The sequence below is a fragment of the Brachypodium distachyon genome, chromosome 1 (assembly GCF_000005505.3).
Source record: "Brachypodium distachyon strain Bd21 chromosome 1, Brachypodium_distachyon_v3.0, whole genome shotgun sequence".
Lineage (NCBI taxonomy): Eukaryota > Viridiplantae > Streptophyta > Magnoliopsida > Poales > Poaceae > Brachypodium > Brachypodium distachyon.
Window position 1 is genome coordinate 29,040,231 of NC_016131.3, and position 27,368 is coordinate 29,067,598.

General features: G+C 44.3%; 3 protein-coding genes across 7 annotated transcripts; 1 reads left to right on the forward strand and 2 right to left on the reverse strand.

Moving 5' to 3' along the window:
• Positions 1-502: 502 nt before the first annotated feature.
• Positions 503-8,768, reverse strand: LOC100836714 (RNA polymerase I termination factor). 2 transcript variants are annotated; one of them, XM_010229085.3, is made up of 10 exons: positions 8,568-8,766; positions 7,266-8,432; positions 6,643-6,727; positions 6,332-6,443; positions 4,457-4,569; positions 3,454-3,554; positions 3,210-3,286; positions 2,583-2,657; positions 1,220-1,282; positions 503-894 (listed from the first exon to the last, which is right to left on the reverse strand). In XM_010229085.3, exons 2-10 carry the CDS (start codon positions 8,355-8,357, stop codon positions 759-761), a joined length of 1,854 nt encoding a protein of 617 aa, XP_010227387.1. In that variant the 5' UTR covers positions 8,358-8,432; positions 8,568-8,766; the 3' UTR covers positions 503-758. The 2 variants fall into 2 exon arrangements, 1 of the variants encoding a protein (XP_010227387.1); XR_729449.3 differs by having other exon boundaries at positions 755-894; positions 1,144-1,282; positions 8,568-8,768.
• Positions 8,769-16,967: 8,199 nt separating this feature from the next.
• Positions 16,968-21,498, forward strand: LOC100837028 (replication protein A 32 kDa subunit C). 2 transcript variants are annotated; one of them, XM_014896583.2, is made up of 10 exons: positions 16,968-17,138; positions 17,223-17,357; positions 17,456-17,553; positions 17,637-17,678; positions 17,779-17,856; positions 18,782-18,860; positions 18,955-19,359; positions 19,628-19,710; positions 20,882-20,950; positions 21,028-21,498. In XM_014896583.2, the coding sequence occupies exons 1-10, from the start codon at positions 17,031-17,033 to the stop codon at positions 21,128-21,130; spliced, it is 1,200 nt and encodes a 399-aa protein (XP_014752069.1). In that variant the 5' UTR covers positions 16,968-17,030; the 3' UTR covers positions 21,131-21,498. The 2 variants fall into 2 exon arrangements, with proteins under 2 accessions (XP_014752069.1, XP_014752070.1); XM_014896584.2 differs by having other exon boundaries at positions 18,955-19,158.
• A 2,418-nt stretch (positions 21,499-23,916) lies between these two features.
• On the reverse strand, positions 23,917-26,459 carry LOC100837334 (probable receptor-like serine/threonine-protein kinase At5g57670). Of its 3 annotated transcripts, XM_003560435.4 has the most exons (7): positions 25,791-26,438; positions 25,433-25,687; positions 25,195-25,352; positions 25,033-25,112; positions 24,800-24,935; positions 24,537-24,704; positions 23,917-24,296 (listed from the first exon to the last, which is right to left on the reverse strand). In XM_003560435.4, exons 1-7 carry the CDS (start codon positions 25,987-25,989, stop codon positions 24,120-24,122), a joined length of 1,173 nt encoding a protein of 390 aa, XP_003560483.1. In that variant the 5' UTR covers positions 25,990-26,438; the 3' UTR covers positions 23,917-24,119. The 3 variants fall into 3 exon arrangements, with proteins under 3 accessions (XP_003560483.1, XP_024317793.1, XP_024317792.1); XM_024462025.1 differs by lacking the exon at positions 24,537-24,704 and having other exon boundaries at positions 25,043-25,112; positions 25,791-26,459; XM_024462024.1 differs by lacking the exon at positions 24,537-24,704 and having other exon boundaries at positions 25,791-26,447.
• Positions 26,460-27,368: the final 909 nt, after the last annotated feature.

Consider the following 27,368-nt stretch of genomic DNA (forward strand, 5'->3'; position numbering starts at 1 on the left):
GTTCGGCGATACGGGGGTTTGTGAGGGAGCACGTCAACGCGTACGGGGCCTTGGCGCATACCGCCGCTGAGTTTTTTAGGTGAAGCACGCCGCTGAGTAGTCCCGTCCAATAATCTCTTATAACCAACGTAATTTTTGCCAAAGTTTGGCATAAATTTCTCATAGGCCTTGTAATCCCGGATGGAGCGAGTATCGAATTGTCAGAATCAGAGTTTGAATGTGTTGAGATGCTCTATTTTACATCATCTGAAGCCTTTCCGGTGCCCTGTTATAATTTATATATATCATCTAGTATTGGAAAAAACAATGGTGCCTTAAAGGTCAAAATCAGGGGCCCTAAAACTGTTTTCGAGTGCACTATTATGAATCATCTATTAAGATGCTCTAAAGATTGGCCGCAGCCTTGCCAGCATTCACTGAGGGGTAGACTGTTGCCTGTTTTTCACCTGTTTCCTGAGGCGGCCGAAACACAAGATTGGGTCTAGCTCCTGCCATTCTTTCGAAGTTTTAAGTGTACAATTATATAACTAATCAGTAAAGGATTAGCATCATCTGTTTTTTTTTACCAGATTAGCATCATCAGGTATACATATTGTAATGTCCATGAGATGATTTGAACTGCTGGCTTTTCGACATCCCATAAAACCCAAAAGCCAGGTATCTTTACAGGCTACAGCAAACGACGACGAGCAAGATATGAGATCATGCTGTTCACTTGAGCCGTACAACAAGTTTGATGGATGATAATGCCCACACTCTCACTTCCTATATTCGATCATATCTGCGCAGTAGCGTTTTGACAGCACTTCCACTTGTTCGATGAAAGGCTTCTCCCTGTGGCCACCAAGCAAGCGGACCATCTGGTTCCATCGCTGGCGACAGACTTCGCCGGACCTTAGAAGAGTGAAATACCATGTTATCTAAACACAGAAGGATAGGGGAATTTGTTTGTGTATGCAAATGCATTCCCATCTGCAAATTGACATGAGGCCCAAGGGTTCTGTGGAAATACTGAGTATCAGTAATCCAACACTAAACAGTACTAGTGTATGTCAGGGTTATTAAGAGGATTTAATTAAACCCAGTACTAGTCTTGATTGACCCAGTATAGTAGAAAATGAGGTTAGTTAACCAAGTACGAACCTACTATGTGATTAAGAGCATGACATATTTTTGCAAGGTTGCGAGCTAGATCAGCACTCAGCGGCTCATCGCTCACCTGTGATCGAGAAGGCAGTCCCAATCAACATCTTCAATACAAACAGCATCAATCTTTTGAAGCCTGCCATTTTTTAAGAAAATTCAGGACAGAACATATATAATGTTTCATGATAACAAGACATTGAATAGAAATAACACATATGAGGCCTCAGACTGAAAACCAAACATATCATTCAATACACTATAGCCTCAGTCCAACTATCATGCAAATCAATAGCAACAAATAACCTCGACGATCAGTAATAGTTCAAGAGGGGCTCTGCCACTTCTTAACAAAATAGTATATTTGCTTGAATACACGTTCCAACCAATTCCCCTGGCTCCTAGAGAGAGAATATGGACTTGTGTTTCTATCTGTTGATACAAAGATTATGTGCAAATTTGGTAAAAGGAGATGGAGACAGTAATACTATCTGGCATTTGCAGTGTGTATCCTTGCTAACTGCCAAGATCCCATGGGGAGATACACATCTTCTCCAACTGAGGACAATTCCCCAATTCTCAAAGAAAAAACAAGCCAGAACACAGATCAGTTAAAAATTCCCATATTTCCGAAAAAAGGGACTCAACCGATATGTCATGACACGTTTAGATGACCACAACAGGGTGCAGAGGCAGCCAAGGAGTCATCACTACAATCATCGAGCATGAGAATATCAAAGTTGCGGAGGGCCTAATTGCAAAAAAGAAAAAGTTGTGGAGGGACTCACAAACTGACTTAATCCTACTGTACTGTTGCAGATGAGCCAGAGATGTCAATCTCTTATCAGTTCAAGCAGAAAGAAAGCAGAAAATTTTACAACTAGTCGATAACTTGAGTCTTCTGCCCGACAACAAGGAACGTGTCATGTCTTTGAGCGAGTAACCTCTCACTATCCCCTCTGGTCCCAATCAGAAACACACTCCCTCTTCCACTCGATAGAAGCTCATAACAGTGGTCAGTTAGTTTAAAACCAACAAAGCCTATAATACAAGTTAAACCTGGTACGGCCTACTAAGAAAAGAGAGGGCAAAAGGCAACAATGCCTGTCGAGGACAAAAGGTAACAATGCCCGGTTTACATTCTTCTTGTTACGTTGTGAGTTGTGACCCTGAACAAAGGTCACATAGACAACATGGCCAAGCAAGCATTATCCCAAAAATTCTTTTTCTGGAGTTCATTGCTTGATGGTACTATGTACACCCAAAGCATTACAATTTAGTCTGGACCATATATTTAGGCATTACTGAAATGATAAGTTTGGTACTTTCGCAAGCAGGCTAAAGCCTTTAGCAAAAATTGTTTTTTCAACTCATTTGCAAACAATATGGATCATTTAATTGTGAAAAAATAATCAGCATAAAAATCTGTAGAATCTTACGCTTCCACCAGTAGATAATCATCAACATCTGCCCAGATTCCTTGTTGAACAAGTGGAGATGCCAATGATTGATACCTGAAAGTGCACCGCAAATTAATGGCCATGTCCATCCATAACTTGCATGCAATGAGTAACTCAGTCCAAAGATATCATATTTGCATTTAGAAGCACAAGATTTAGGCAAAATGGATTCATTCTCGCTGTATAAAGGATGGATGAAACTAGTCAAATTTGATAACCCACATTATTGTATCACCCCAAACATTTTAAAGCTAATAATATGCATTTTCTAAGTCTGTAAATTCAAGCATTATCGGTTAAGCAGTTAAATCAATTGACTATTCATCTCTAACTATTATAATTCCCAAAACACCTGTATCAACAGAGAATGTCTACCAAGAGACCAATTAAGAGTTGCACTAAAAGAACGTATTAGACAAACAGATCTGATGAATTACAAAACCAATCACCCATTTTAGATCTGAAATGTCAAGGCGGCAAATTCAGATGGAAATATAAAACAGGAGATAGATGAGAAAAAGGAACGGGCATTACAATATATTTTGTTAACTGATTCAACACAAAAATGAAGTCATGCATATAAGGGTAGCAGAAAGAAATGCTAACCACTTCAGGCAGCAAAACTTGTGACTGCGGGTGGTCATCTTATCACTGATAGCCTCCCAGGAAATGTTATCTTTGAGCTGTCACAGAAAATAAGCAAACCATCTCATTAGATGCACTCATGGGATTCAACAATATGAAAGAGCTGCGAACATGGAAGCTAGAACAGAACATATAGCGCACACAGCGCAAAACATGAAAGCTGGAATGAAGTACACAGTAGCAAAAACAGTGGTATATTACGAACCACACGATGATCATCAATCCTTTTCTCTTGACGGGCTTTCAGACGCAAGTCAATGTTCACCAAATCAAACAGGATTTGAATCTCCTCCTGAGCCCATCTTCCTAAAATAAGGCACAGAAGGAATAGAAAATTTTAGCAAGCTAGGTCTTTTTTTTTTTGAGAAACAGCTAGGTCTAAATTTTATCATACATACTGCATCCAGATCAGGCAAAGAAGCTGCACATAGAATGATAGAACGATAGAATAGAAAAGGTCTAATTTTACCACATGATGATAATGGCTTCAGTTTACAAAAAGGGTAGGAAGTATCATTTCAATAGGGAAGCTTTGATTAGCACATCCTTCCAAACTTATCTAGTGACTGAACTACTGATACTTGACAACTTAAAACTGGAAGAAAAATCACACAACACACTTTGTGCTAGTATACTTAGCCCCCAACTCAACAACAGTGTTGTTTCAACTTCTCAACAAAAGGATGCCCTTGCCGGTAATTTCAATATTAGCACAAACCAAATATGTGAGGTTTGTTGCTGTCAGCTGTCACATGTGGCCTTCCTGCACTTTAATATAGCATACTCCACCACTCCAAACAATAAGTATGGTCCGTGCCAAGTTTCAGAGTTAGCACAACAACATCTTTGTATGGTTTGTGCCATGCTTCTAACGGCCTGTACTCCAAACCAGAAGTACCTTCTGTGCAATTTGTTTTTCCCATACAGTTCCACATGCAACGTAATCATGAAGAGAAACTAGAATAACTAGTACACAGAGTTGGACTCAACTACTTCCATGATTAGATTAACATGATAAATTTGAGTGCAACGAAATGATGTGACAAGAATCATGCTGGAATAATGTATATGCAAAAGGAAAAATGCAAAAGAGTTATCCAATAAAGGAATACAAGCATTTGTAAGTAAAACTCAAGCATGTGCTGAAATATTACAGTTCCAGCAGAAAATTAGCTAAATTATGATTTAACTTTAGAAGAGACAGACACCTTTTTTCAAATTCTTAGGTTTTATTCTTCTCCAAGCGTCTTTTACATGGATACGACTCTTTCCAAGTTCCTGTGCCAGTGTCTTCCAATCCGTGCCATTTTCTTGGACAAACCTGCACCGTAATGCAGTGATCTAATCTTAATTGCATGAAACAACCATATGAAATATCTTAACATTTCTCAAGACAAATATTAAGAAAATATGCTACGTACAACAGAGATGTATTAAACTCTTCAGAAATTGCAGCACAATCTAAATCATAATTACTCCCTCCTATTCAGTTTGTTAGGCCCATTTCAAAAATAACAATAACCAAGGAGAACCTAGTTAAGTTCTTGACCAAGTATTAATGCAATATGCATGGTCATCCTTCTCTTCCTTGTATTGATTGGTTCCACATTGGAAACAAAAATTACAATAGTGCAGGTGTAATCAATGTTTGCCTGTTCCCAAAGCAAATGGGCTTACAAACTGAAAATTTTGGATTTTTGAGATGTGCCTAACAAGCGGAAACGGAGGGAGTACCGAGTACCACATTTGCTGCATGTAAAACAGCAATTGCCATTGCACAATTTTATTCACAGTTGACCAATGATGTCATGGCTGGTGTGCAGCATGATTCATGGGGATTGGGGAGTGGTGAACCCATATGCTTACTTGATGATAGGTGTGTATTCTGATGCCATGAGAGGTTTATGGCAGCCCCATCCTCAGCAATGCAACTCGCGTTTTGTCTCTATCAGATCCGGACAATGTCAGACAGACCAGACCACCGCGGCGTAGGAGGGTGAGGCAAAGGAGATAGATTGAGCTAGAGGTGGCAGCAACTGGTAAGATGGGGACATTGCATCATCTACTCCATCTCCTATTTCCTCCCTCACCGTTTCCCGCTCTACTTCAACTGGCAGAGCCATGCCAGTTGCCAGCCCAACATACACCTATCTTCCTTTTCAATTTTTAAACTCATAACTAATTGGATTTCTATTATTTGAAAGCATAATTAACGCATGAAAATCAAAGTCCATGTACCGGAATTATCAGGTTTGTAAACTCCTTTCCGACACAAGAAAACACTTCCCTAAGGTGGCATACCATGAACCTAAAAATCACGAATCAGATAACTATGCTATGAGATCCCCAAAAGAAATACTTCCCAAAGCAAAATACAATTTACAAATATTAAACATACAATAAGAAGTTACACTGGCACAAGAGTATTATGTGCTAAAGGAAAGGCAGAGAGCAATATAGAATATTAGTATCACTACAATATGTGCGAAAATCAAAATGAGTTCAGCTTGAAAGATGAGGTCATGGTAACTACTAACTCTAAGTACTTTAGCACATAACTAATATTGAAGATATATTCAAGGATTTAATATTCATGCATTTATCTATTTTCTTGATTAGCTAAATACATATGTGTTCGCAAAATGGTCAGTAGTCCGTTGATATATTAGTGGGCAATTGCGTAGTTGCGTGGTACTCTCCCCGTCGCATAATTCTTGTCGAAATATTACATGTATCTAGACGCCTTTTAGGAATATAGATACATCCATTTTTGGGCAAATTTGAGACAAGAATTATGGGACAGAGGGAGTATTTTAAACAACTTTGGCGGCAAACATAACTACCAAGCAAAAGGTATAGACATCAGGAGGAAGGAGAAGGTGAACAGGCCACCGCCACCTATTAACATCTTTTATGGGAGTAGGGATTTGTAAAACACATACTACAAAGTAGCAGCAAACATGAAGCTCAACCAAATCACATTGGAAAACAATATGATTACTTAATACAGCAAAGACAAGTGAGTACATATGGTAATGCAGAAAATAGAAATATTTTATCTCGGCAAGAGGAATTTATGTTACCGTCGAATCTGTTCATATTCTTCCTGTGTCCATTTACGTTCAGCACTCCTACAGAGTAATACATTCGCTCGTCTGTATGTGGCACCAAGGGGTCTATGGGGTAACGATTTCGCTGCAAAGAATGAGCATGACCAATTAACCATGATAAGTCGTCTGCTATCCATGGCAGAAAAGGAGATGGAATGCGGATTCTTTGGAAATTCGAAGTGAAGTGATTGCTTTCAGTATGTGGATACTTTCTTTTATACAGGTTACATGCTAACATGGGAAGAAACCGGTGAAGGGCTTTTCTCCAAATATTTTTGGCTTACCTATATCACTCCAACAGCCCTTGAGCTCTGGGTGTTTTGAAGAATTACGAAACATTTCCAAGCCTTTCTCCCCCAGTTGCTTCATCTAAAATCAAGAAACATTTGAAACGATTTCAGATATGCTGGGATGGCATTTAGAATCACGAGCATACTTAGTTGAAAGTAAAAAAGTAGAAGAATTTCAAAGCATAGTTTTTATATGAAACCCAGATGCTAATGCTGCATGCTTATTATTCAAGATATAACTTGAGGTTGCCATCCTCATTTACACGACAAGAGATGGCATACTTCAATCTGACTAAAAAAAACTTCAATGTGGATAGGAAGTGCCTTGTACAAAACCATAATACGTGTAATTGTAAGTAATATTAGCTAATTAGCTGTAATAATTTCTTGTTTTCATCATGTGCTGTCATTTCAAAAATAAAATCCTGACAATAGTACCGTGCATAGATTGAACAAAATTGGAAGAATATATGGTTGCAGTCAATCATTTAGAGTTAAAGAAAAACCATCCATCTAACTAAATGATAGCTGATATGTACAGTCAGCCTTGTCTCCACCTTCCATTCAATTTTAGTTTGGTTAAATATCACATGAATGCAACAAAGAAAGGATGAAACCTCTGCATAATTCTTCATAGCTTCCATGAGGATGGTATCTTCCTCTGGGGTAAACCGCTTTCCATGCACAAGTTTAGATTCACCACTGCGACCACCGTCTTCATCATCACCACCTTCAATGGTAAACACCTCCATGGAATCAGCAAAGCTCACCCGCTTACCCTTGTTATTTGACCGAGCTGCCTTTTCTTTCTCCTTTTTTCCTCCTCCAACGACCTCCTTGCTCTTCCTTTTCTTCTTATCATTCTTACCATCTACATCAGCTTCCTCTCCCCCAGCAGACACATTCAGGCTAAGGCCTGGACTTGCTTTGCCACTTCCATTTTCCCTCTTCTTGGTCTCTCTGTTCTCACCTTTGTTAGTATTGTCATTTTGGCTGCTCTGTTCTAGAACAAACGAATGCTCCTTCTGTCTTTTATTATCTTCTCTTGTCACAATTTGATCACAATTAGAAATGTCTAAAGCAGGCTCACCATCTTTACGCTTCTGTTTGCTCTTCTTTAACTTGCTATTGCTAGACAGTTTCCCTTCAACCTTGTGTCCCTTTGCATGATCTGACCCTAAATTTGCAATAGCTGTATGAAATATCTGCTTCTGCATTGTCATCCCAGCTTCTTTCTTTTTCTTCTTGTCTTTCTTCACATTGTCTTTGCTGGTATCATTTACCGCCCTCAAGTCCGACTGTTCAGATGCCTCCTTAACAACAGTAGTATCAAACGTCTGCTTCTGCCCAGTCGTCTCAGCTCTTCTCCTCTTATCCTCCTTATTTTTTCTCTTGTCTTTCTTCACATTAGCTTTGCTTGTATCACCTTCGGCATGCTCCAAACAGTGTTTTACTGCCATCCAGCCTGACTTTTCGGCCTGCTCCTTACCAACACCGTGATTTGTGCTACCAAAAACGTCTGAACTGTTCACATTGTTCTTCTCCCCCTTACTGCGGCACTTCTGTTTCTTGCTCTTGTGGCCTTCCTCTTCCACAATGCTTATCACAGCCTCCTCACCATGCTTTGATTTATCCTTGGCCTTGCCCTCACGATGCTTCCTCTTCTTCTTAAGGTGCCGGTTTTCCCGTTCCAAATGCTCTGCGTCCATTGGGCGGAGCTACGATTTTCGATGTGGATGTGCACAAGGGCGGGGGACCCGGTAGTGCAAGGTAGGGCGGCCGCCCTACATTGATTTTTGCCTCAGTTACGAATTGGGGAAGATTAAGGAGATGCAACGGTAAGAAAGGGCGGGCTCTGTTCGTCGGGTGATGGGAGGAGAAACGGTCGGGAACGAGAGAACTGAAGGGCAGAAAGATACCTGCGGTGGAGGCGCTCGCACGAGGAGGAAGACGAGCGACGGAGCTGGGGCGCTCGGCAGCGGGACGGGGAGGGAGGGGGTGGCGGCGCTCGCTCGAGGAGGAAGACGAGCGACGGGGTTGGGCCGTCGGGGCGCTCGGCAGCGAGATGGGCCAGGGGAGTGAAGGTTGCCTGTTTTCCTCAGCGTGAAACCCTACCCGCCAGAGAAAAGATCCCGTTTGCGACCAGGGCTGAGGGAACCACGAATGAACTTCTTGCTGTGCGACCAATGCCCGCTGGCCGGTTCCGGGGTTGCAAGTAGTCGACGACACACACAATCACGAAATACAATAAAGTAGATGAACACTAAGAAGTAGAAAAGAACATGAGTTCTTTATTAATTTCTGATCTCAACAGTACGTACAAGGTTAGCCTCTTCTAATTTATATAGACTAGATGGCCCAACTGAATCAAAGAGATAAGATCCAAAACTTAACGTTAGTGGGGGAACGATTCCTCAGGGGGTGGAGGGGGGCGCACGCTTTGGTGGCCCTCCCACCCTAACGATCGGTTCCCCAACACTCCCCCTTGGGCCGATACCCGTATACCATATGCCTCGAAAACTCCAAAAAAACCTAGTGGGAAAAACACATGGAAAAAGAGCGCATAGGATACGTTGCTATGTTGCTCAGATTGCCTCGTTAAAAACCTCATGCGAGAAACACAAGAAAACTCGTTAAGGGAAAAAGAGTACGACCTACTCAATCTCCAAGATGAGTACTTGATCGCCATGATCAAGATTTATCGATGAGTATGTGAAGTATCTCCCCCTGAACCCTACATTTCTCTAATTCTCAACATACCGATTCCACGCACACATCTTTCAAAAGTGTATGCCGGTAGTGACTTGGTGAACAAATCAGCAAGATTTTCACACGACTTAGTATGCAAGACCTTTACCTCGTTCATCTTTTGCAACTCATGTGCATAGAAAAACTTATGATTTATATGCTTGGTGAGATTACTCTTCACATAACTCGTTTGTACTTGTGCAACACAAGCCGCATTATCTTCATAGATAATGGTGGGGGTTTCGACGGTGTTCAGCCCACAGGTCTGCTGAATGTGGCGAACCATCCGTCGAAGCCATACACACTCACGTGATGCTTCATATAGTGCTATGATTTCCGAGTGGTTCGTCGAAGTCAACACAAGACTTTGCTTTGACGATTTCCATGAAACAGCAGTTCCACCACATAGAAAAACATATCCATTCTGAGACTTGGATGTATGCGGGTCCGATAAATACCCAGCATCGGCATAGCCTATCAAATAAAGGTCTTGATTCCTTCTATAAAATAGCCCAAGATCTTTGGTCCCTTGCAGGTACCGAAAGACATCCTTAACACCTTTTCAATGCCTTTTGGTAGGTTCAGAGCTGTACCTAGCCAGCAAATTGACGGCGAACGCAATATCTAGTCGTGTACAATTCGCGAGGTACATGAGTGCTCCAATAGCACTCAGGTAAGGAAATTCTGAACCCAGAACTTACTCCCCCTCTTCTTTCGGCCTGAAAGGATCCTTGTCTTGCTGTAATGACCGCCCAATCATGAGAGTCTTTGAAGGATATGCCTTGTCAAATCCAAATCTTTCCAACACCTTTTGAGTGTAAGTAGACTGGTGCACTAGAATCCTATCATGGGAATGTTCCAGTTACAAACCTAGACAGAACTTGGTTTTGACCCAAATACTTCATCTCAAATTCCGACTTCAAGTAGGAACTTGCTTCCTCAATATCCTCAGGTGTACCGATGATATTCAAATCATCTACATATACCGAGATTATACAGAATCCATCTTGGGATCGCCGTATAAATACACATGGGCAATCTTCATTGCTCGTGTAGCCCTTTTCATGTAGAAAATCGCTCAGGCGATTATACCACATTCTACCCGTCTGTTTAAGTCCGTACAGTGACTTCCTGAGTTGAACACTGTATAGACCTCTGTTTGCTCTGTCTTGGTTCGGAACCGGGAGACCATCAGGTATCCTCATATAAATGTCCGAATCCAAATTACCATACAGGTAAGCAGTAACAACATCCATCAATTTCATTTTTAAGTCTATATTGACTGCCATTGACATCAAATATCTAAAGGTAATTCCATCCATGACCGGGGAGTAGGTTTCTTCATAATCGACCCCAGGTCGTTGAGTAAACCCCAGAGCAATTAACCTTGCTTTGTACCGTATTACCTCATTATTCTCATTTCTCTTGCGGACAAATACCCACTTATAGCCGACATGGCGTACGTGGGAAGGGTTCGACACACACGTCCAAAAACCTCTTTTTTGTGCAGAGATAATATTTCGGTAGCTATGCCTTCTGTCAATCTTTCCAATCCGACCTCTTCTTACAATCAGCGAGCGAGTTAGGCTCGGGGTCAAAATCGATGATTGCGGCAATTTTCTTAGCAAAGTTTATGTCGACATTAGCAGTCGCTCGTTCCCGTGTTAACATAATCTATGGCTATTTCGTCATGGGGCGCATCATGCGCATCCTCTGTCTCCATAGGATTTTCCATTCCTGGAACGAGGTCCTTTAGTTTTTTTGTGCCGATGTGTGCACTCACATCTCCGCTACGTGCTTCCACTGTTGGAAGGTTAAAGTCCAGAATTCCTTGCGCCGAAGATTCCGTACTTGTGCCAGGTCTCAATTGGCTCCCCTCACTCTGTCGGGGCTTTTTAGTAACCAAGTGTGATAAATTCCTCTTGTCCTTTTTCGTCGGGCGTCCCCGAGTACTTGGGATTTGAGGAACCAGATTTCTCGTCCTTTTAGGCCTTTGGACTTGAGCGGGTAGACCCATAGGATCCTTGGGTATCTCTACCCTTTCCGGTACATTGCGCGCAGGCACATGTTATTTTGTCACACTTCTCAAGTCACTAAAGTGATCAGGCAGTTGATTCGCTAAAGCATGCAAATCTATTATCTTTTGGACTTCTCTATGTGTCTCACTTGTGCGCGGGTCATTTGCGTGGATCTCCGTGGCTTGCCACGTCAATTCTCGACTTTTCTCATCAAGAGGTTGATTTCCTCCCCCTAAAGTCGGGAAGAGATCCTCGTCAAAAATGCAGTCAGCAAAGCAGGCCGTATGACAATCTCTTGTCATGGGGTCCAGATACCTGATTATGGACACAGTCTCATAACCTACGTATATCCCCGACTTACGGAGCGGTCCCATTGCTGATCGCTGAGGGGGTGGTATCGGTACATATACCTGGCAACCGAACCTACGAAGGTGGGAAATTTTCGGTGCCGACCCTTGCACTAGTTGGACAGGTGAATGGATGTTGTAGGCCGTGGGTGTATAGTTGATGAGATTAGCGGCATGCAACACTGCATGCCCCCAACACGTGGTTGGTAAATTACAACCCCGAAGGAGTGGTCTGGCAATGAATTTAATCCTCTTAATCAATGCCTCTGCTAGTCCATTTTGCGTATGGACATGCGGTATAGAGTGCTCAACCTTAATGCTAAGTGTCATACAATAATCATCGAACGCTTTTGAAGAAAATCCTCTAGCGTTATCCATTCGAATAGACTTTATACAATGATCCAGAAAATTATTCCTCATTTGTATGATTTGTGACATCAACTTGGCAAAGGCATGGTTCCGTGTAGACAACAAGTTAACACATGACCATTTAGACGAAGCGTCTATGAGCATCATGAAGTATCGAAACGGCCCCGAAAAGGGCTGAATCGGACCACATATATCCCCTTGGATGCATTTCAAAAACATAAGGATTTCATCCCTCACTTTCAATGGTGATGGTCGAATGATTAATTTCCCCGTCGCGCATGCCGAGCACACGAAATCATCATGATTCGGGAATTTTTTTAACATTCACCCCATGCCCATTGGAGTTGTTAATTATATTTCTCATCATTCTAATATCCGGGTGGCCTAATCTATCATGCCATAAGCAAAATAGTTCAGAGCTTCTAAATATAGTCTTTAAGGTAGTGTACACGGGCGGTGCTACAATCTTAGTGTAGTAAAGCCAGTCTCGAATGAAGGAAATTTGTCAACAACATGCTTACCATGGGCGTCGCGCTTTGTGATAAGTAACAACTTTGATGCGTCCACTGAGATTTAAGTTGTTTGCTTAAAAATCAAACGGATGAGACATAACCACACCCTTGCGTTAGTGGAGAAAAGTTGATGACTATATTTCTACAAATACACACAATTTTCAGACTTCACATTTTCTTTGAGCTTAAAGAAAACAGCATACTATGGTGATCTACTTAAGGACCGTAGAAATTTACTGGAACATGAGAAAATCCAGTTGGCGTTGCCAAAGATGATGTCATTTACAACGGGAGATATTTTTCGTCGAACAGGACCTGCTTATAATACATGAAAATAAAGTGTACCTGTCCATCAAATCTACGACTCCCTCCGATCCATAATAATTGTCGTTGATTTAGTACAAAATATGTACTAACTCAGCGACACTTAACAACTTTGTACTAAATCTATACTAAATTAGCAACACTTATTATGGATCAAGGGGAGTAAGTATTGATCCCCTCTTTAATTGTTTCTTCTCATGTAACCTCCAGTAATCGAGTTGTGATGAAATAGAAATTTCACGTAGAAATTCAACACACACAAAAAAATGAGAAAATTACACTGCAGGTCTATGAACTTGGCAACAATGTTCAGTTTCATCCATTAACTCGAAAACTTCTCAAATGACTCACTAAATTTGATAGCTTTGCTCATTTTAGTCCAAACGGCTAGATTTGAGCGAAATTCGGTCATGACGGCATGTGACGTGGATCTGGCCGTTTGAGTAGCCGCCACCAAACCCATCGACGGAGCCATTCGCGTGGACCCCGCGTATGCCGGTCCGAAGTGGGTTCACCGACAAGGGTAGTGTCTTCCCGTTCTGGAGATTCGAGGGGGTTAGACAGAAAAGGTCCATAAACAGAAAATTGTGAAAAGCTCCCTCACACGTCGGCCAGGTCCACAGAAAAGGTCCATAAACAAAAAATTGTGAAAATCCCCCTCACACGTCGGCCAGGTCCACAACACATGCCAGCGTAGCCGAATTTCACCTGATTTTGGCCATTTGGACTAAAATGAACAAAACTGCCAACTTTAGTGAGTCATTTGAACAGCTTTCATGTTAATGAATGAAACTGAACATCGTTGCCAAGTTCATGTACCTGCAGTGTAATTCCAAAAAAAATCTAATGAATGCGTGGTTGGAGTAAAAAAACACTTCCCAGTGAGACACACACATGGCACAACTTACGTACTTAACCACAATTATTAATTAGCTCTAGGTAATTAACGATCATGATCAGAATCTTATAACTAGAGACCGCTAAAGGAAAGAGAAGAAAACTAGACTTAAGCTGTGGACGATTCACTAGAGCCGCAGCTCTAATTTAACGCGGGCCTAGACATGTAAAACACCAACCCTTGTAATGTAAGTTGTACACGATCGAAACCAAACCATATAGTACGAAGAAATGGCGCGGCGATCGAGCCCAACGGTTGCATAAAGTTTCTCGCAAAAAAAAAGAATTTGCATAAAGTCAAAGCAAGCACAAACACAGTAATTCCTCCCATCCATATTAATTAATTGTTTTAATTTGTAAAGTATGAATATATTTATGCCTAAAAAGCATCTAGATACATGTAATACCTCCGATCCATATTAGTTGTCGAAATATTACATGTATCTGAATGTTTTTTAGACATAGATACATCCATATTTGCACAAATTTGAGACAATTAGTATGGATCGGAGGGACGACAAGTATAGCACATCATGCTTCCTACTCTCATTAATATGCATTGTATTTTTTTTACAAAACTTGTTAATCGGGCCAGGCCCGGGCCGCCCTAGGCTTGAAGAAGAGGCGTGGGCGCGGCACAGGCCGGGCCGGTCTGATCGCCACCTATATTCTACCCCCACCTTCCCCGAACGGGATTCCAATTATTTCATGGGAGCGGCTAGGGAGTGCGCGCGCACTTTCTGGCATAAAAAGTGCCCTCCGACAAGATTCCTGTCCTCCCGTGGGCGCACGCGAGATAGTGACGATTCCTTTTTTTCTCCTGCTGAGGTCCCCGCTTTCCCACGTGACATCAAATACACATTCAGATATCAAATGCCTTTTCACCTCCTTCACGCTGCCACGCATTTCTTCATTTAATCAAGAAAAAATACCCCACAAATTAGATTCAACTGAACAAAAAGTTACTCTATCCGATCTCCTTCTTCTTCTGTTCTACGAAGATTACCGAAAGTTAATTTGTCAGGCTCAGGTAGAAGTAACTATTAACGTCAAAACTAACGTCAAAACTACATCTAACAAATCAGGAAAGTAACTTTAAACATTAAAACTACGTCTAACAAATCAGGAAAGTAACTTTAAACATCAAAACTACATCTAATTAACTCATAAGAGCAACTGTCATACACCGAAATTACATCCAACAGAATAAGAAAGTAACTATGATCCAGAATTTACATGAAGCAGAATCACAAAATAACTCTGACACAGAATTTACATCAAGCATTGGACACAGTTCAAACTAAGAGAGTTCACTGTCGTTCGTCATCCCTCGCCGGAACAATGCCTCCTCGTGCAGCGGTGCAGGCAGCACAGCGCCACCCTCAACACCTTGCTGGCGTCCACCTTATCTTCCAGTCGTCGGGTCCACAAGCTCCCCGTACCTGCCCTCTTCTTACTCGCGCTGACCGGGGGCAGCAGGGGAGGCTGAAGCTGGGGCTCGCGGGTGGCGGGTAGACCGGGGATGGTGCGCGGCGGCGGCGGCGACACGGAGACCGGGGATGGGGCACATCAAAGACGTCGGGGCAGGCCGGGGAGGAGGAACTCGACGTCGGCGAGCCTCCCGACGCGGGACCTTAGGGAGCCGCCGTCCGGGACGAGCCAGGCCGACGACGCCACTCCGAAGTCCGTCGGCCCGCCCGGATCTGGCCGCCTCCACCGCGACCGGACCTTGCCGCCTTTGCCCGGGTCCGACCCGATGGCTTTTGCTAGGATCCGTCGCGACCACCTCACGGCCGCCTCTGCCCGTGTCTGCCGGGACTGGACCGCACCGCTTCTACCCAGGTCGTTGATGCCGTTCGAACCTCGTCGCTCCGAGGTGAGCCACGTCTCGCGGGATCTCGCCGTCCTGGAGGTGGTTGTTGCTGCGGCAGCGATGGCCCAGCGCGGAGGCCTTCGCGGAACAGATGCAGGAGGTGGTGTGTGCGGCAGCGTGAGACATGGCAGGCGAGACCGCGAGAGAGGGTAATCACGGGAGAGACTGTGCGTGGAGAGAAAAATCTGGATGGGGGAGAAAGAGATAAGGTAGGAAGAGGTTTTGAGGGAAGAAAGATAAGGATGAGAAATAAAACGCAGGATGCACGTGGTCGGAATTCAGATGCCGTGCGTGTCGATCGGACGGAGGAGGCCGTGCGCACCACGAGCGACGAGGGAGTGCGTAAGATTTGGCATTATTTTATGAGAAAATTGCATGGCGGGTCCTACAATTTGGCACCGATGTACAGTTTAGTCCTACAACTTGCGAATTGAAAAAGCGCATACCTAAACTTGGCACCGCATATCACGCTTGGTCCAAATCTCGTCCGCGCTAAAATTTTCGGCCACGTAGTTTTTTTTTTGCAATTTTGCCTTCAGAATTTTCGCACTTAACCCCCGCACCCGCGGCCTCGCTTTGCCTGTAGCTTAAATTCCCAATTCTACCTCCATTTGGACGAAATCCCTAGCCCGGTCTTGTTCCTCCGTCGCCGGTCCGGCCCCATGTCCAGTCCGCCCCCTTCACTGGTCCTCCTCCGTAGCCGGTCCAGCTGCGGGGGACCAAGGGCCGGCGACGACAGAGGCGGACGGGCGACGGAGGAGGACCGACGAAGGGGGCTGACCGAAAACGGGGGCGGACCGGCGACGGAGGAGGACCGGCGAAGGGGGCGGACCGAACATGGGGCCGAACCGGCAAAGGACGAACAAGACTGGGCTAGGAATTTCGCCCAAATGGAGGTAGAATTGGGGATTTAAGCTACAGGCAAAGTGAGGCTGCGGGTGCGAAGGGAAATGGAGGCAGGGGGTCAAGTGCGAAAATTCTGAAGACGAAATTGCAAAAAAAAAACCTGCGTTGTCCAGGTCAGCAGCCTACGTGGCCGAAAATTTGAGCGCGGACGAGATTTGGACCAAGCGTGATATGCGGTGCCAAGTTTAGGTATGCGCTTTTTCAATTCGCAAGTTGTAGGACTAAACTGTACATCGGTGCCAAGTTGTGGGACCCGCCATGTAATTTCCTCTTATTTTATTTTTCCCGCTCAAACAACCGCCGCCTGGCTCGCGACTCGACTTGATCCGTTCCGTTCCGTTCCTCGTCGTCTCCTCCTCCGAAGCCGCTCCCACGCCGACGCGGCGACATGGCCACCGCCGCCTCCTACTTCTCCGGCACGGCCGTCATGCCGCGTGCGGGGCCCGCCGCCGCCGCCGACTACACCGCCGGCGCAGGCACCCCTCCACCCTCTAAGGTTCGTGACCCTCGCTGCAACCGTACCGCCATCTTCGTCAATCCGTCTCCCCCGAACGCTAACTCCGCCAAGTGTCCATCTCAGTCGCACAACCCCCGCTACTCCGGCTGCGTCCCCGCCACCGTACTCCACATCGCCCGCTCCTTCGCCGCCGCGGCCGCCGCCGACGACGGCGGCGGCGACCCCGTTTTCTCCATCGACGGCGTCGAGACCAGCAACGTAAGCCCCTTCGCTCCTCGGAACCTCACTGGCCTTTATATCTGCTCGGCTGCGTGTAATTTTGTGGTACTCTGGAAATCCCCAACTCGTGCGTGTAGGTTAGGGTTTTGGGGAGGGTTTTAAACATTGTGAGCAGGGAGACTGACGTGTCATTCACGCTCGATGACGGTACTGGGAAGATCGCCCTCGTGCGGTGGTGAGTTGTGATTTCATTCTTCATATGAATCATATCTCAAGTTCTCAACTAGATTCGGTGCTGATGTGACAATTCTGTGGTAGGATCACTGACCAGCTAGATGCTCGTGACACGGCTTATATCCGGTATGTAATGTAGATACTGGATATGCACTGAGATGTGTTCAATTTTAGCTGTTTTGAAGTGATTTGATATTGTTGTATGGTCTGGGTTGTGTTTATGAAGGGATGGCGTGTACGTCAGGGTTCATGCAAATGTCACAGGGTTTCAAGCTAAGCAGCAGGCGTTTATCCGATCTATCAGGTATGGAAACTGAATTCCTTTGGTATTTATGGCTTATCTTTGTTATTTTGTTTTAAGATTATGGACTGTTTCAAAGTTCTATTTGTGGTTAATACTTGGATGCTGTTCCTGCAGATGTTTTTTGAATAATGTATACTAGCATTTAAATGGAATGTTAATCTTGTTTGTAATACTTTTATGGTAGAGGCATAGTGAACACCAATTAAGCAACCTTTGATTGAAAACGTGAGTGATACTGGACATAAAGGTTTATAGCCTGTGTCCCACTTGTCTATGCATGATTTATTGCACATCTTCCTGTCCGAGATTTTCAACTCTCAGAATATACCTCTGTGTTGAGTGTGTTCTAACTAGGTGTACTATACATAACTTCAGAGATTGCTTTGTTGGAAAGTACCATTGTTAAGTTACTATACTGTTGATTGTTTGTGGAACAGAATGATGTGTTTACCTTCGTTGCACATAGACTTTGTTACTCTGCTTAATTTCAGCTGTGCTTTGGCAGCCTTCATTTAGCATACTCATGGAATCTGAATCTCACTTCTAAGGTTTGTCAGTTGTGTTATGTACTGAATGATGCATATAGTAATGGCATATTGGCATCCTTATTCTGTATTCAGCAGTTCTTCCCATTTTCTTCCTCCGTGGTATTACTGAAATCTAACCGCATATCCAATCACACAACCTGGACACTGGAGTAGTCGATATTTACTTTGCGGTCTGTCCTATATTTGCAGGTTTAAACCCCTGTGAAGTAACTGTTCTGTAAGCGGCTCATGGTTTTAGTTTTAGTTTACGAGTAGCTAAGGAAATTATATCTTGTTCATTTCTTTGCTGGGAGATATTATGCTTCCACCAGTTATTATTTAGTAACAACACTAACTTTTGCCTAACTCTAACTCTATTAAGCTTCGTATATTTCCAGGCCGGTTACCAATTTCAATGAAGTGGTGCTGCATTACATTGAATGCATGCATGTGCACATGGAAAATACTCGGATAAAGGTACAGAAAGAAAATATCTCAATTTTATGACAGTATTGTACAGTTAATTTTGATATGAGAAACCATTAACGACCATGTCCTTTCCCTTTTAAAGATGCAAGGGCAACTCCCGCCTGCAGTTCAAACAAACGCATATACACATGAGCCTGGTGGAGTGAGAGAACACCAAGTACATTTTACTCCTCAAGTACAACAAGGACAACTCCCGCCTGCAGTTCGAACAAACACATCTACTTATGTGCCTTATTCTGGTAGTGTGAGAGAACACCAAGTCCATTTTACTCCTCAAGTAAACCAAGTGCACCTACCGTCTGCAGTTCGAGCAGACACATCTACTTATGTGCCTTTTACTGGTGGCATGAGAGAAAATCAAGCTCATTTCACTCAAGTAAATCAAGGACAATTCCTTCCCCCAGTTCAAACAAATGCATCTACTCATGGACCTTTTTCTGGCAGACAGAGAGAACATCCAGTTCATTCTGCTCCTCAAGTAAACCAAGTACGGAATTTTACAATAAATTGAGTTCAATGAATTGCTTGATAAAGGAAAAGAGCACATGTATATGAGTTTGTCAGTATATTTGATATACTTTTGTTATGTTGAGGTGCTGATTATATACTCTAGCTTCATGGAATTGAGATGTCAATTACCTGATCTCTTTTTTAGTTCTTTCTTTAGTGTCTCGGTTTTATCCACCAACTTGCACCCAGCTGTCCTTATCTGTAAGCCTATTCACTGATCCTGTGATATTTATTTTCTTGCCCAGTTTTCATCTTACTCAGCCACCAGTGGACAACAGTATGACCTGCAAAGTATGGTTTTGGGAGTTCTACAAGCACCTGATATTATGTAAGTTTACTATCTTTGGTAGAAGTTGTAGAAGGATGAATATCCTCATTGAGCTCTTAGCTTCTGCTGTAATGATTTGCTTAGCTCAGTGTAGGTACGTTCACATTTTCCAAATTATAATCCTGATCAAAGGTTACAGATTGGTTCAAGTCTTTCCTTTGTCACATTGTAAATTTTGTTTCATACTTTTGTTGTCCTGGTATCTAGAATCGACCTTTTCATGGTAACGTGGATGCTCCAAAAATAGAAGAAATGCTTGTTTCCATTTAATTGCATGTTTAAGAACATTGGTTTTGATTCATGTGGTGTTTTTCTACTTTTGCTTGAGCAAATAACTCGATTGGTTTGATAAGGTGATGCCAAGTTGTGCTACAATAGACTAGTGCTTCGTATATGGCCAAACAAAACAAATGGTATTGAGAACATGTACATATCATGGAATGGCTGTAAACTCGTAATAATAAAAGAGTGCTAACTACATCTGGGTATCTATACAATCAAATGATTTCTTATGTTCAGCATTACTATGCATTGTGTTCTTCAAAATAATTACTATCTAATGTGAAGTTGTAGCCAGATTATCGAGCTGCACCATGAATATACATCTTACATGATACTCCCTCCGATCCATATTAATTGTTGAAATATTACATGTATCTAGACGCTTTTTAGGCATAAATACATCCATATTTGGACAAATTTGAGACAATTAATATAGATTGGAGGGAGTACCTTTGTTTGAAATGGTTGTCTAAAATAATTCAAGTGAGAGCTTGAGCTGTAACAACTAACGAGTCCTATTCCTGAAAAGCATGGTCTGGTCTTGTTTCTTCAATCTTCGCCAACACTGGCTCTTTGACATGTTTGCTCTTTTTTAACAACTAATAGACCTGAAGATAGGTAAAATACATTTAACTCTGCTACTCCCTCCGATCCATACTAATTGTCAAAATATTACATGTATCTAGACGCTTTTTAGGCATAGATACATCAATATTTGGGCAAATTTGAGACAATTAATATGGATCGGAGAGAGTAGTATATTTTTAGACACTTTTGGTATTTATTCTTAGCATTTTTTTTATTTCTAATTTGCTATAGGTATGAAAGTTGCTTCAGATCAGTATTGAATTGAAAAAAGTTCATTTAGGCTGATTATTGCTTTCCACAGATCCCTTGAAAATGGTATACACATTGACGAAGTGGCTAGAAGAACTGGAGCGCCAAAAACAAATATTATGTATACCTCTATCTTTCTTTTTTCTCCTGTTGCGTGTATGATATGCTGAGGCTGACCTTTTACTATTTACTACACAGGGAGGTTATCAACTTTCTCGCTGATACAGGCTTGCTCTGTTGGACCATTGATGACTATCATGTCAAGTGTACGGCTGATCAACGCAGTAATCTTCGGAACTAGTCTAGAATGTGAGACTCAGTTTTCTTATCGATGCTACCGTACTACTCCGTAAAACTCCGCAAAAGAAAAGACTACTCCGTAAAAGGTATTAGTGGCACATGGTGTAAGTATGCACAGTTATACATGTGCAATAGTTTGGCTCGGTCTTTCATTTGTTATAAGTGTTAGGTTAAACTACTTTTGTAGTTTGTGTATAGCTCTAATTACCGTGCGTATGGGTCTTATCCTTCTAGTTGCCTTTTTTGCTTTTAAACTATGCTGTTTTCCCAGCATGGATTATATATGATATGCTAGTATGTTTCGATCAATAGATTTTCTGCCTGGTGGTTTGCAGTTGAACTTGCTTCTGAAATGTACTACTTCTGTCTTGTCCAATTCATTGCACCACGAGAAATATGAAAAAAAAATAGGGGTTTGGTTTGACAAAGTCACACATCAGTTTGTCAGGTCAACCACTTCTATTGGTTTTACTGTTAGGATCATATGTTCGATGCTTTGTCTTGTAGTGTAGCTTATCTTTTTAGGTTGTCTTCTCAAAAGAAATCTTATCTGCTTGGAGCAATAATTGTGTACAATAACTTCTTCAGTATACTTACCTAAGGTGCATTTCCCAAATGCTGTCTACTGATCATAAATGTACACGTGCTATCCAAAAGCTAGCGTGTCAGCCATTCTTAATCCTCCCACCCAACTAACACTAGTTTGCTAATATCTGGATTAGTGTTGGAACCTTCTACAGGTTATCATAGAACCTTCTGTATTATATTGTCCCGAAGATCACATATAATAGTTCCTAATAAATTGAATGCAGAGCATGCGTGAAAAAAAGTCAATTTCTTGTTTGAGACTTCTTAAGACATGCCTGGGTCAGGTATGCTGTACTTGGCGCTCTCTATGGATTGATGTTTGGGGTATTTAATTGCCTGTTCCATGTTCATTCCTATATCCCACTCACATTGGTAAAGAAACAATTCAGAGTCACACATAACATGATACCCCTCTGCGTCAGGTCCATAAGGTCTTGCTCTTCTGTCCTTGTTTCCAAAGGGAATTTTTTCATGTATTCTTGTCATCATATGTCATCTGGCTGTACAATTTTTTTTCACTCTACATGCTAAACCCCATTAGGTAGGTGAAAACATACGGCGGCTATTAAACTTATACATGGTTAGTTGTATTTTTTAACAGGAAAGAGGTGAGTTGTATTTGACCATCTTATTTTCTTCGGTCACAGATTTGCTGATTAATAAAAATATGACTAACAACTTATTGGACTTGCTTATCTGAAATTCTTTGTTGGTAGACAAAGGCAGTACTAGCCTATTTTATTGCATGTCATGATCTATAAATTCGTCTTAATTGCCAGCTTATAAATTCGTGGTCCTTACAATATCCAGATATCCTTCTGGAATCTGGCATTCTCAAACTACACTGACAAAATGGCTGGACTGATGAACCATAAGCAAATTAGGTAAAGGAAAATAATTTTCTTGGTACGAACCAATATGGTATTATCGAACATCGCATTCGGATGAACATTTGCTGGTGGCCTGTCAGCAGTGTGAACCATTGTCAGTTCTTGTCATGCATTTAGTTGGTGCAGCTATGAACAGCGATCTGTTGATTATTTTGTACTAGAAAGAGATGGTTACGTTGCTCGTGCCAATGCAATATCGGTGACGTATTAATAGGGATTCATTTTTCCCGGCAGTCATGCGAATATTTGCGTTTCTGGTCATAAGGAAATATTTTGCTTCGTTGCTTTCGTATGCCATTGCCTTTCCAGATCGCTACCCGAGCCTTTTACATTAGCCCACTGTAGGTTTGACTGTGTTCCTGCCTCCAATACGTACTGAATCCTCGTCACTTGTCATTTCTTTATCCGAGTAGTCAGATTAGGTCAGACTCTGCACGCTTGGATCAGGATTGGCCATATGTTGGTTCTTTGGTTTTGGGTTACCTAAAAGGACAATAATAAGAGGAGTTTCGGTGACATTGTATCCCTTAGACACGCCAAAGTGTTTTGTATCTTGCTTGCATTTATCGCCAGGTCCGGGCGTCGCTACAAAGATTCTTTCCTTGGGTTAATCCCTCACAGGTGTAGAAAACCACAGTATGCTGTCAGAATAGCCACTCCAGAGTTCATTGTCCATCCCAAATGAGAATTTTGGCAGAGAACCGAAGCGAAGCACCGAAAGGTATCAGTCGGGCGCTTCACGAACAAATTCTAGCACTGTTGAACTGTTAGCCTTGAGGATCAAGCACGAAAGGGAACCGATGTTGTGCATCGTGGTACTCCACTCTACGCTTTCCGAGCAAAATCTATTTTTTCTTTTCAACTAACCTCCAGACATGTTAAACAGCTCCCAGGGGCACCTTGCGAAAGATGAACACGTTGCATAACTTGCATGGGAAGCCGTGAACGTCCGGGAGCTCTGGCATGTTGCGGGCAACGCAGGGCAGAAATGGCCGGGGTCCCAAGGGTTTGTATGAGGGGCACAGCTGTACCTGCCCCGAACTGCCCTGCCACGGCATTGCACACCTGGTGTACTTGACACAAGTGCACGACCAGGTCAAAGCCTCCCCACCTGGCCTGGCGACGAACCCAACTGCCCGCCATGAATCGATGCCACGCTTTGTCAGCACCTTGTCTTCTCTGTATACAACTGTAACCCATTTACCGAAGCAGCAGATGGTCTTCAGAGTTCGATCAGTAGGTCGATCTGTCCGTCTCGGCCCGGCAAAATCCCAGTTTGGCTTGCCGCTGTTTTGTCCAAGATTGAACATTCCGCACGCATCGAGGCAGTTGTGCTTGCTTTTCATATTTAGATACAGTACAATTTTGGATAACATTGTATTTACAGACTCGCAAAAAAACAAGGAAACATTGTAGTTGTACTATTAACAAGTAGGCCCGGTGGAGCAGCTAGCAAAAATTCCACTGAAGCTAACACAAGCAAAGCATCCGATGTCGTTCCTTCCTTAGATGCTAAGTGGTCGATGTTGAAGAGGCTGAAGAGGAGGATGGCGTGTCAAGTTCGTCGTCCGTGCCTTCGTCGAGGTCGTCGAAGCTCCATGGCTCCTCCGCGTCGTCGCCCTCCTCCGCCTCCGGTGGCATAGCCCACCGGTCTCGCCGGATCTCGGCGCCTTCCAGCAGCTCCACCACCTGCGCGCAACGGCCACAAGCTTAATGTTCATCAGATTATCAGCGTTACACGACAGAGTGCGTTGTCACTTGGCATGTGCTCGACGCCTCGATCCCGCCCTAAATCACGACCAATTCCCTAGAGAAGCAAACCATCCCGACCAACATTTTTTTTCTCTCGCAACTAGCCTGTAGTGACTGTGCAGTGCCCCCTCAGTCAAGCGAGATAGCTAGCGTCGTCGTCCGTCGTCGCGTATCTACCTCGCTCATTGACGGTCTCCACGTCGCCGACGCCCTGATGCACAGCGAAGCCACGAACGCGAGCCGCCGTGCCTGCTCGGCTTCGTAGCCGCCGCCGCCGCCTTGGCCGGTCATGATCCTCGGATCCACCAGCGCCTCCGTCTTGCCTTCCTTCAGGAGCGGCCTTGCCTGCGTTTTTCCCATCGTAGTTCAAGCGAAAGCCAGCTGAATTTCGCTTTATTTAAGTTGGTTCGGTAATAAACAATCGACGTGTGGTGTGTTACCCAGCTGAGGAGGCTCCGGTGGGTGCCGTCCACCGGCTTCCGCCCGGCCATGACCTCCAGCAGGAACACGCCGAACGCGAACACGTCCGTCTTCTCGTCCACGATCCCGTGCGTGTAGTACTCCGGCGCCAGGCACCTGCAACGCAACCAAAACAAAGAGAACCCGCCATGGTTTACAGTTACACCTCGATCCATCTCGTTCCAAATGAACTGGAAACCGAGGCTTAATTTACCCGAACGTGCCTTCGATGGGCGCGATCGCCCGGTGCGTCCACTCCGTCGGGAGCCACTTGGCGAGCCCGAAGTCGGAAATCTGTAAATGCAATGTTACTCTACTGTGCGTGGGAGAGGAACAGAGGAGGATGGAGATGTGGCACCTGACTGAACTGACTGACCTGGGGTTGGAAGTCGTCCGTGAGCAGCACGTTGGAGGCCTTAATGTCCCTGTGTATGATCCGCCTCCGGCAGCCCTTGTGCAGGTACTCCAGCCCCCTGGCCGTGCCCACCGCGATGCCGTACCTCGCCTCCCACCCCATCGCCGGCGCCGCCCCGTCTGCATTCTTTGTTAATTAACCCCGAGACTCAAGGAACATTAATGGCGGCGGCTTGAGAGGTGGTCTCTAGAGGTCGTACCGTGGAGGATGGCGGAGACGGAGCCGCGGGCGGAGAAGGCGAAGACGAGGTAGAGGTCGCGGTCGACGCAGCAGCCGAGGAGCGCGCACACGTTGGGGTGCCTGGCGTGCCCCACCGTGCCCAGCTCCGCCAGGAAGTCCCGCTCCCGCCGCTCGCACGCCGCCGCGCCCATCAGCCGCTTCACCGCCACCGCCGCCCCGTCCTCCAGCGTGCCCCGGTACACCTCCGACGACCCGCCCTTCCCCACCAGGTTCTCTGCGCCGAAACGCCAAGACAAAGAAACGTCAGAAATCCCTGGAGCAATGCGCCGTATGTACGGTAACGCACGCGACGTGCTCGATGGATTGATTGGTTTTACCTCCGTGGAAGCCGTTGGTGGCGCGGTGGATCTCGTCGTAGGAGAAGCACCGCCACGCGGGCTTCCCCGGCGGCGAATCAGGTGGCGCCCCCGGGAGCGGCTCTGCAGCGTGCGCCATGTCCATGTGGGCGGTGGGCTTGGCGATGGAGAGGAGAAGCTTCTTGAAACGGTCCCTGCCCCGCGAGTACAGAGGCTTCATCGGCTATCTCCTGACCTGCCAATGCGACTAGGCGCGCCTAGCTAGCGGGGGAACTTTGTCCGGACAGCAAGTAGTACGTTGGAGCCGGTGAGTTGAAGAGGGAAGAGGATCGGGAGTCGGAAGGGAGACGAAGTGGCGATCGATGGCGTATTTTCGCCCAGGAGGTCGCGCGGGGACGTGCATATGAACGCGACGCGAGCGACCGTGGACCGCGGTTGCACGAAACAGGTTAACAAAACAGCGTCCCTTACTGCCAAAGCAAAGCAAATTGTGCTGTGGGCACACGAATCGGCGGCAGTGTACGTGTACTCTGTTTTACTGGTAGTACGGTCTTTCCTCCGGTGGCCGGTGCTTGCCCGGTACGGCCGTGGAACGAGTCTAGGCGGGTGGAACCGGAAACGGGAGGGAGGGGGCAGCTGCTTACGGAGAAGGGAAGAGCGTGCGCTGCAGCAGGAGCAGGGGAAGGGACTCCTTGACCGACCCCTCCAAGCTGTCGATCGTTTCGCCACCGGCTCCACTTCGGTGCGAACAAGGGAACCTAAACATAGGTGCTCTTCCTCCTCTCAAAACAAAACAAAGATTTACTGCTGAGCTAAATGCAAGCGATGCGATTGACCTAGGAGAGCCAGCAATTTGCGATTGACGTGAGCCTACGACTTTACGTGCACTTCCAAGGTCTCAAAATACAAGGTTACGGTAAGTTAGTATTTTCGAAAATGAACGTGATGATATCATATCGTGTGACATATAAGTTGTACATCAATGAAGTAATTTTTGTTCTATCCAGTCTCGGTCAGAGAAAACGAGACATGTGTTGTACATTGCGACGGAGGCAGTATGTTTTTGTCTGCAACTCGTAAAAAAAAGAGAGTGTATACACAACTTTCTTTCTCTTTTTTCTGGGGACATGCATCTTTATGTTAGTGTTGAACTCACGCCCTTGCGTCGAGGGCCTTGGGGCTCTACAGTGTCTAGATGTTTGGCAAGACGACATGGCTCGGAGGTCAGACTAAAATGTTGACGCGGACATATTTTCATCTAGCCCCATGGTGATGGATCGCATAAGGGCGTATTTTATTTGAGGCAAGAAAAGACAATTTGCATGAACTCACAGAATTTTAAGAGTGATGATGTCTTTTTCAGCAGCATATAATCTTGAAAATGGAAAGTCACATCACCATGGAAGCATGGACAAAGACAGTTGAGAAAAAAAAACTGATATACTCCCTCTCTGGCCATTTCTAGCGTATTTTATTTGAGACAAGTCACTTATTTCCGGACGGAGAGAGTAAAAGAGTTTGTAGCGAAAAATGAAATTCACTAATACTCCGTATTTAATTTCCTCAGTGGTATTACCACACAAAAATAAATACTTCTGA

What these genes read in the sequence shown, in the direction of transcription:
- LOC100836714 (XM_010229085.3), bottom strand. Translation starts at nt 8,357, where the DNA reads ATGGACGCAGAGCATTTGGAACGGGAAAACCGGCACCTTAAGAAGAAG. An exon ending in GGGCTGTTGGAGTGATATAG is followed by an intron (nt 6,444 to 6,642) that starts GTAAGCCAAAAA and finishes CATTCTTTGCAG; the next exon opens with CGAAATCGTTACCCCATAGA. An exon ending in AAGTTTTGCTGCCTGAAGTG is followed by an intron (nt 2,658 to 3,209) that starts GTTAGCATTTCT and finishes GTGCACTTTCAG; the next exon opens with GTATCAATCATTGGCATCTC.
- LOC100837334 (XM_003560435.4), bottom strand. Translation starts at nt 25,989, where the DNA reads ATGAAGCCTCTGTACTCGCGGGGCAGGGACCGTTTCAAGAAGCTTCTC. An exon ending in CACCAACGGCTTCCACGGAG is followed by an intron (nt 25,688 to 25,790) that starts GTAAAACCAATC and finishes GTTTCGGCGCAG; the next exon opens with AGAACCTGGTGGGGAAGGGC. An exon ending in CCCATCGAAGGCACGTTCGG is followed by an intron (nt 24,936 to 25,032) that starts GTAAATTAAGCC and finishes GTTGCGTTGCAG; the next exon opens with GTGCCTGGCGCCGGAGTACT.
- LOC100837028 (XM_014896583.2), top strand. Translation starts at nt 17,031, where the DNA reads ATGGCCACCGCCGCCTCCTACTTCTCCGGCACGGCCGTCATGCCGCGT. An exon ending in ACGGCGTCGAGACCAGCAAC is followed by an intron (nt 17,358 to 17,455) that starts GTAAGCCCCTTC and finishes TCGTGCGTGTAG; the next exon opens with GTTAGGGTTTTGGGGAGGGT. An exon ending in CTACAAGCACCTGATATTAT is followed by an intron (nt 19,711 to 20,881) that starts GTAAGTTTACTA and finishes TGCTTTCCACAG; the next exon opens with ATCCCTTGAAAATGGTATAC.